The sequence below is a fragment of the Marmota flaviventris genome, chromosome 17 (genome assembly GCF_047511675.1).
Source record: "Marmota flaviventris isolate mMarFla1 chromosome 17, mMarFla1.hap1, whole genome shotgun sequence".
NCBI classification, from domain to species: domain Eukaryota; kingdom Metazoa; phylum Chordata; class Mammalia; order Rodentia; family Sciuridae; genus Marmota; species Marmota flaviventris.
Genome location: NC_092514.1, coordinates 58,227,523 through 58,235,980, shown reverse-complemented (window position 1 = coordinate 58,235,980; position 8,458 = coordinate 58,227,523). Strand labels below are relative to the sequence as shown.

At 53.6% G+C, this 8,458-nt stretch overlaps 1 protein-coding gene across 1 annotated transcript; it reads right to left on the bottom strand.

Annotated features, from left to right (window-relative positions):
- Window positions 1-877: 877 nt before the first annotated feature.
- On the bottom strand, window positions 878-7,456 carry C1ql1 (complement C1q like 1). The gene is made up of 2 exons (XM_027947269.2): window positions 6,860-7,456; window positions 878-1,600 (listed from the first exon to the last, which is right to left on the bottom strand). Exons 1-2 carry the CDS (start codon window positions 7,454-7,456, stop codon window positions 1,421-1,423), a joined length of 777 nt encoding a protein of 258 aa, XP_027803070.1. The 3' UTR covers window positions 878-1,420.
- Between the last annotated feature and the right edge of the window lie 1,002 nt (window positions 7,457-8,458).

The following is an 8,458-nucleotide window of genomic DNA, read 5'->3' as shown; positions in this document are numbered from 1 at the left end:
AAATAAATGCATATAGAAATTCTTAAAATGAATAAAATAGCATTGTGGTAAAGAGCATAAGAGCATTTCCCATAAATCTGCTACCCCCCACTACGTATCTATGAAAAAATATAAAGTGCTTATATAGAGTCTGACATATAGTGGTTGCTCTGCAAATATTAACCTATATTATTTAGGAATGCCCTAATTGTGTGACTGTCATGATCCCCTAGTTACAAGAGGTGAGGGAGGCAGTGGTAGGCTGACACTTAGTCTTGGATTCAAGTGCAATCACAGAACTTAGCAACTACATCACATTAAGCAAGCTCTTTAACTTCCCTGGAAGGAAATCTACCCATCCAACCTCCTGGCCATTTGGGAAACTTGAGTGAAATGACATACATAAAAGCATTTTGCAAATGTTAAAGTGATGTATAAATAATAAGAGCTGTTTATTAAGCACATAAGTTATACCTCTTCAATCCTCAATTAAGTGGAATAGGTCTTCTTACCTACATATTACTGATGAGAAAACTGAGGCCCAGAAGTGACTTGCTTGGACCAAGTTCAACCAGTCTTTAGTGCAAAGCTTATTCCTTAACCATGGCTGTCACTAACCCAGAATTGAGTCTGAGGGGAGTGACTTGACCAGGATAATACACAGTGTTACAGGAAAGAGAACCTAGGTCTCCCAGTTTAAAGACTGCCTGTGTCTTGGGAATGCTGGTGCCACTATCAACAAGGCAAAATGGAACTTATCCACCAGGGAAGAAGATGATGTATGGGCTGCTTCCCATTTCAGCCATCCAGGCCCACATGGGCTGAGGGGGGCATCAGGCCCTTTGACACCTCTCCTCCTCCAGCAGCTCTGACTGGCTTCTGGTTGTCCATCCTCCCCAAAGCTTCCACCAGACCAAGGTCCATAGTGCTTTCCTGCAGCCCTCCCCAGGGCATAGACTGAAACCCTCATGGGGTGGAAATGTTTTTATTATAGCTTTGGTCAGACTGGGTGCAGACAGGCTAGGGCTTTAGGGGTGCTGGGAAACCATCCAGCCCCAAACCTGCCCCTCCCCCAGGCAGAGCCAACCCAGAGCTGGAGGGAAGCTCATTCCAGCACAGGAAACAACTCTGCCAATTTCCTCCCAGGCTGAGACTGGCTGGAAGGCCAGGGTGGGCAGTAAACAGTCCTACTGTGCAAATATACATTGCAGGCTGAGGCCCTCCAGTCAATCTGCCTCCTGTGGACAGAACTGAGTGCTCTGCTGTGGGAAGGCCTAGCTATGGCCTGGGTGTGGTGAGAGTGGGCTGGGGGAATCACAGCCGGGGAGGGTTGGCAGCCTGGGCCAGGCAGCTAAGGGGTCGGTAGGGAATGGGTTTTGTCTGCCGCTCCTGGGAGGGAAGCCCAAGGGTTGAACAGAAGATGGAGAGGGATGCTGGGAGCTCAATCAGAGTAGATGATGAAGCCGGAGAAAGTGCTGTATTTGTTGCTGTTGCCTCCATGCGCTTTGCCTCCATCCAGCTTGATGAAGACCTCATCACCCGCGTCCAGGTGCAGGATCACGCTGTTACTGGCGTAGTCATAGTTCTGGTCTGCATCCTGGGCAATGGCGCTGGCCCTCACCTGTGGGGATGGGGGTGGGGTGGCAGGAGAGGGTAGGGAGGTGAGGCAGCCACAAGGCAAGGATCTGGAGGCCCTAAAACTGGGCCTTGTAGTTTGGCCTGCTTCTCCCTGTCACCCCACCCACGCCCTTCTAATCATACATAACAATTTTGAGAGATGGAAATAGAGGAGCCCTGGATTCTACATTAGGTCTTATCTGGACCTCAACTTGGTGCCTTCCTCCTTAACTTATCTAGATCTTACCATCTGGGCTGCCTAGAACCTCAGTACTTCTAGGATGTTCCAACCTGGAAATCCTTCCTTGCAGAGAAAGCAGTTCTGGACCCGTAAGGAACAGGGGGACTTCCCTTTCTCCTATTATTTCTTTCACTCTGGTTTAATAATGATGGTACCTCACATTTCAATCACACCCACTTCTCTTATATCAATGGATGGACAAAAGGATGCATCTTGGCCCTATAAGTCATGTGGCTGGACCAATACAGGTTGCTAATAAATAACCATTCCAGAACCAGAACCAGAACCAGGTCTTTGGACTCCTTATCTGAAGCTCATTCCAGAATCTTCCACACTGGAGCAGTAAAATAAAGTGCTGGCAATTCTTTCCCCTCTGAAGGCTTTGACTGGGCCTAGGCCCCAGTCTTCAAGGAGGTGCACTGTATCTATTTGACTATAACCCTGGCCAAAGAGAACTTCCAGCTCCTCCTGTCTTACCCTAGAGAGGAAGTGGAAAGAAGGAAGCCAGGGCCTTACATCCCTCTGCAATCCTCAGTTTGATCTGATATCCTTGCTGGTCCTTATTATGCAGGGGGATGGGGAGGGACAGATAGGACAATGGGTCAGGAGAGTACCTGCATCTGGGCTTGAAGTCTGCTGCCATTTTTGGCAGTTCTGACTATAAGCATAAGATATTGGGGGCATATGGTGGCAGCTGAATAACCTCCAGACATTCTTCTCCAACAGTTGCGGCAATAGGAGTGTTAGGATCTGGGCCTTCCCAGGATACCCTGGGTATAGAACAGGAAGAGAAGAGCCATCTCCTGGATTGTGACTGTGGTAGGGGAGGCTGCATTAAGTGGGCCGTTCTCTATCCTGCCCCTTCCAGAGGCAGCTCCCCCTCCTGCCCACCTGGACAGATGGCTTGGTGGAAACAAGCCAAATTAGGGGAGAGTCTTTTCCTCTTTCCTGGGCTGGAGGCAGAACTGTAGGTCAGCCATAAGAGCTGCTGACTCAGCAGTAATGGATGAAGAGGGCCCCACATACTATCAAGCAACCCTCCACTTAAAGCCCAGATCCCTCCAGCTTCTTCTCTGCCCTCAACCCCTTGTCCAATCTGGAAAGGAACTGTTTGGAGCACTTAGCTGGGAAAATTCCTGGGCTGGCTAAAGGTGGGAGAAAATTAAATGAAGGGGGATGCTGTCTGTCCAGGAGCTCAGTTTCTGTGTTTGGAAAAATGGATGAGAAGATCCCATCTCACCACATCCACTTTTAAAAAAGCCTTTTGATGCTGAAGAAAGAAAAAATGAAATCTTGATGGGGTTTTGAGCTACTAGGGAAGAGCTGAAAGCAAGCAGCCAACTTCTGTATTGTTCCCTGGGCCCTAATCCTGGTAGTATTTATTATTACACATGCATTTCATTATCTTTGCTAATAAATTACTACTAATAACAATTATTTTTATTACCCAGATTAATTTAGCCTTAACTCATTAAAACAGTGTGCTCCTTAATAGCAAAATCCATTAGAATACAGTCATCTGTCATCAGGAATCTCCTGGTGATGTGACAGGCATCAGAACTGTTTTGCTTATGTTTATTATTTATTCATCACCATGATTGTTGCTGTAATTATCCTAATTATCCATGGAGGCAGTGAGAATTCATGCCCTTCCATCCTTAGATGGTGGGGGATCCTGGACTGGAACCCAGGGGTCCTGGTTCTCTGCCCAAGACTGAAAACAGCTAAAGCATCCAGCTCCTCCTCAGGGCCAAGGGGAACTGGGGAACTGAAATTGCCATGGAAGCAGGAAAGCAAGTCTGTGCCTTGTCACCAGGGGACACTGTAGAATGACTACCTGGAGAGGAAACTGAGGCAGTGATCTGACCAGGGACCCAGGGTAGGGAGGAGGGTAATCCAGGAAATGTGTCCCTGTCTTGGATGTGCAGGTGTGGCTCCCACAGGCAGCCACCCTGGCCATAAGGGGCACCTTTCACATTGTGTTCCTTCTGTGCCAGGCACTGTGCCCTGTGCTGTGAAATATAGTAGAACCAGAGAGGATAGTTGGGAGCCCTTTCCTGCCACCTGATAAGAGGCTGATCTCCAGTTTGGTCTTTATCCTGCAGCCTTTAGTGTATATATGCCACTTCTTTTCACCTCAGAAGACTCTGCTAGCCAAGCCCTGGCCCATTTGTAATACTCACCTGCTCATGGCCCTCTTCCCTGGATGAGTATCACCCTGACCACAGGCCTGGCATGTTCCATACAGACCCCCGATTTTAGCCCAGTTTATCAATTTTGTGTCCTCCCTGCCTGTCTGACCTGTGGAGCTGGGAGGCAGCTGTAGGCAGCTCCATTCACACAGGGCACTGCTCCTGACCTAGAGTCCTTTCCTCAGGTTTCTTAAGTTGTAATGACTATCGGGTCAAGCAGAGGCCAGTGGACCAGGAAAGGGCACAAAGGTGGCAACCTCACTCCTAGCTCCAACTCATCTTGCCTGGGGAAGGGCCAGAGTCCAGATTTGGCTCTGCTTTCCCAAAGAAGTTCTGGAAGCTTCTCTTCAGGCAAGAAGCCAGGAAGGAAAAGCATAGAGCTCAGGGTAGCCCCTGGTCCTGAGGACAGAGAGGGAGGTCCAAGCTCCTTTCTTCTGTTGTCATCCATTGCGTAGCCCTGTCATTATTTTTCTCTGATTACTTAAATGTACCAATCCACCTCTGAGTCAGCCTCTCCCTGCATTTGACCTTTTATTTTCTCCCTAGTTGTGTTTCCTTACCTGGGGAACCCAGATTCACTATCCTCTCTCCCTACCAGGTTGGTCTGAGACAGGATAGGTATCACAGAATCACTCCCCTCAACGGACACATTTGGGAACAGGAGTCACCAGTTGGGTTCCCAGCCCACCTTTAACACAGAAATCATTAGGGTGTGCTATTTTATGACTACTACTGCCCCCCCTGCATAGCCATGAGGCCCTAGAGTGCAAGTGGATCAAACCCCTGATACCCAGCCCCAAACCTGGATCCTAGTAAAATCTCAAAACTAACATGTGGAACAGACTGTGAGATTAAAGGAGCCTCCTGGGCACAGTGGAAAAAGTCATGAAGGACATGGGAGAGGGGGCTGTAGGTCCCATTGTTTTCTCTTGTTTTGTAAGAGAAGGGTGTCTGATAGCTGTTGAAGTACTAGGTGTTTGAAACCCCTAGTTAAAGTCACCTTCTTTTTTTCTAGTAAGTAGCCTGTGGTTCCCCAACTGTGAGCCCCGTTCATGAGGCTCTGCCAATATCCTGCCCCTGCTGGAGGGGAAAGAAGGGGCTTTGGGGACAGTTTCCACCTCCAAGTGACTGAAGCAAGTGGTCCTACTCCAAGCCACACTATCTTTTGGGCCTTCTCTCACCTCCTGGGGTTCTATTAATGACTCCTGAGGTGGTGCAGGGTCTAGGTAGTGCAGTGGCCTAGGGACTATTTCCCTATCCAGGCAAGCCCCCAGCCTCCTGAAACTTCAGCTTCCTGACAGCCCAAACTTTCTTTGGGAGAAATTCCATCAATGAAGGTGACATTGCTGCATCCCTTATTGGTGATTAATAAGGGGAATCATGGGGATGTCTGCAGAATGAGCCTTTGCTGGATACTGGGGCCTCCCATTTGGTCAGGAACCAAGGACAAAGAGGAGAGACACTGGAAAGCCTGATAGACACAAATGGGAGGGAGAGACATAAGCAATAGGCAAGAGGAGGATTAGACCCAGGGGAAAAAAGCTGCAGAAAGAGGAATGGCAGACACAGGAAAGAGACAGACAGGAGACAGAGAGAGAGAGAGAGAGAGAGAGAGAGAGAGAGAGAGAGAGAGAGAGAGAAGAGGCAGAAACTAGAGAAAGGAGGGGCAGGCAGGGGAAAGAGAAAAGGGGACAGCCTTCTAAGCACCAGACAGGTTTTAGGTGGACTTCCTCCCCTTCCCAGATCCTCAAGCTTTGCAGATCCCAAGGCCAGCAGTGCTGCTTTGAGAGCGGTTCCAACAAGATCTTGGGTCTCAATTGCAGAAAATTCCTAATTCCTACTAGTTTAGCTTTAGTACAGACCAAGGGTCCCCTTCTTCTTAAAGAATGCTGGCTTAACCACGCCCCCCCAGAGCCTCAAGCCACCAAGAGCAGGGAGCACTGGGAAGGGAGGTGGTGTTCTAGGAGCTGGGAAAGGTCGTCTCCCTGGGCAGGATTGGGCGGAGGTTGGGTGGCTCCAAGGAGAGAGCTGGGCACACATGGTCCCGGTACCAGACTCCCCGGGCACTGCAGGGAACCAAGAGGATCCCTTCCCACATTCTAGGAGCCAAGAGAATTGGACCTGAGAGACCAAGAGGGGAGTTTCCATCTCGCCCCGCCTCGGGAGGAAAAACTTTCCCCAGAGGCCGTCTTCTTGCGTTGGGTACCTCTGGCAAGGTGGGAAGGAATCGCGCAATCCAGGATTTTGCAAAGGGTGTCAGGTTAGCCCAACGGTCCCTTCCCGAGGGCGGGAATGTACTGCAGCTAAGGCTCTGAGAGCCAGATCCCTCTGCCTTTGTGCCCAGAACATTTCCGGCAGCCCGCTTTCTCTGCCTGTGCGCATAGCTGCGCGCCTAAACGCTGGCGGGCGTGGAGGTTGTTTCTCCCTATGCTGTGCCCCAGAGCCCGTCTTTGCTCTTCCCTTATCTCCCGTTGGTGTCAGCCGGAGTCTCAGTCCTCAGTAGGTATCGGTCTGAATCGGCTTCCCAAAGGCCAAGCTGCGCGTCCGAGAGCCTAGTGATCTGACTAGTTGGGTTTATCACCCGCATTTCCATGATGCGGGTGCCCAGCAGCTTCTGACTTAAAACCGGAATCCAGGAACCGAGGTGTCAGGGTTGCCCCCGGTTCCGACAATTCCCTCAAGTAATGCCTAAGAGGGCCGCTTTGGGGTCTCCACATGCACCTGCCTGAAGCCCCCGTCCACTCTGATCAGGTACGGATTTGCCCCGGGGTAGGGGTCGCACACTGGATGCCCTGCCCCCAGGCCAGCCCCAAGCCCCTTCCTGGCCCACCTGACCGTTCTTGCAGAGGTCTGCCCACATACTGGTGCCGTCGCCGCCGCGCATGAGGACATGGTAGGTGAAAAAGTAGGTGCCGGGAATGTTGCACGTAAACTTGCCGCTGGCCGCATCGTAGTTGTTGCCTAGGTTGGTGACCACGTCGTCAAACTTCAGCACCTCGTAACCCTCGTGAGGATTCTTGAGGCCGGCGTAGAAGGCCACTCGTGGCACTGTGGTGTAGGTGGCCGTGCTGATGGCGCCGCTGCCCCCTGCGCCCGGCAACCCTGGAGGGCCCGGCTTGCCTGGCTCACCTTTCTCCCCGGGCGGCCCCACCGGACCCGGAGGACCAGGGTCCCCGGGAGGCCCGGGGGGACCCGGCTTGCCCGTGCGGCCCGGCTTCCCCTGGGGGCCCTGCACCAGCGTGGAGGGCGGGGGAGCGCCGCTCTGCTCACTCAGGGCGTCGCTGCCGTCGGGCCGCGCGCCCGCGCCGGGGCCTCGCGCGGGGTAGGGGTCGCACACCATGCGGCAGGTGCCCAGCATCTCATAGTGGCCGTCCGGGCCGCCCGAGCTCACCAGCACCGGGATGAGCACCACCAGCACCAGCAGCATCACCACGCCCGCGGCGGCCGCCAGCAGCGTCTTCCGGCCGGCGCGGAGCCTGGGGAGAGCCGGGCCGCCCGGCCGCGCCGTCGGGGCAATGGTGCCGGCGGGCGAGGGGCGCGGGCTGGACGCCCGCGCTCAAGGGCGGTCCGGCGGGGCTGCGGGCATGGGGCCAGGCCCCGGGCGCCGCGCTGCGCTGCCTGCGCTGCGGAGCCCAGCAGCCGGCTCCTGCCTCGCGCCTCCCTCCCGCTGCACGGTCTGACTGAGCCCGGCGGCCGCCGCCTCCCGCCTTGCGCCCAGCTCCTCCCGCTTGTTAGCACTCCGGCCACCGCCCCCTCGGTTGGGCCCCGCCCCTCCCGCTCCGCGCCGCTCGGAGAGCGCGAGGGGTGGGGATGAGGGCGGGGCCTGCGCCTAATTGGGCCGCGGGCGGTTTGAGGTGGGAGGGGCAGAGAGGGGCGGGGCTTCTGAGACGGGGGCGGGCTCTAGGAGAGAAATAAAGAGACTGAGAAAGCCAGAGACTCAGAAATGGGGAGGGGGGCTAGAGTCTGATAAACAGGAGTGGATCCCACAGGGAAGGGGAGGTAGGCACCAAAGAGCAAACGCAAGGGTGGGCATTAGGGAGAGCTAGAGAGCGCCAAGAAAGATCTGGAGAGGACAGGCCTCGAGGGTTGGTCACGAGGGATCGAGGGAGAGGGAAAGCGTGGGATCCGCAGTGGGGGCGGCAGCGAGGGGGTAGCGCCCGGGTCTTCAGGGGACAAAGAACGATTAAGAGGAGGACCAGAAAGAGGGTTATGAGGGGAAAGAAGAGAGTCAGGAAGGGAATGAAAGGGGGGACCATTCTGCAATCAGGCCTCCCCTCCAGGCCTGGGAGATATGGGGTTGTATGCTGTTAGAGTGTCCAACTGAACCCAGGTTCTTAGAGCAAACGCCTCCTCCTTTATTTTTCTGGCTCTGTCACGGGACCCGCCCTCTCCCAGGAGGGGCAAGATCTTCAACCTTTGCCCCGTCCTC

Bases quoted from the DNA above. Each gene is read 5' to 3' on its own strand.
- C1ql1 (XM_027947269.2), bottom strand. From the start codon at position 7,456: ATGCTGCTGGTGCTGGTGGTGCTCATCCCGGTGCTGGTGAGCTCGGGC. The intron at 1,601-6,859 runs GTGGGCCAGGAA...CCATCCCCACAG, and splicing joins ACCTCTGCAAGAACGGTCAG to GTGAGGGCCAGCGCCATTGC.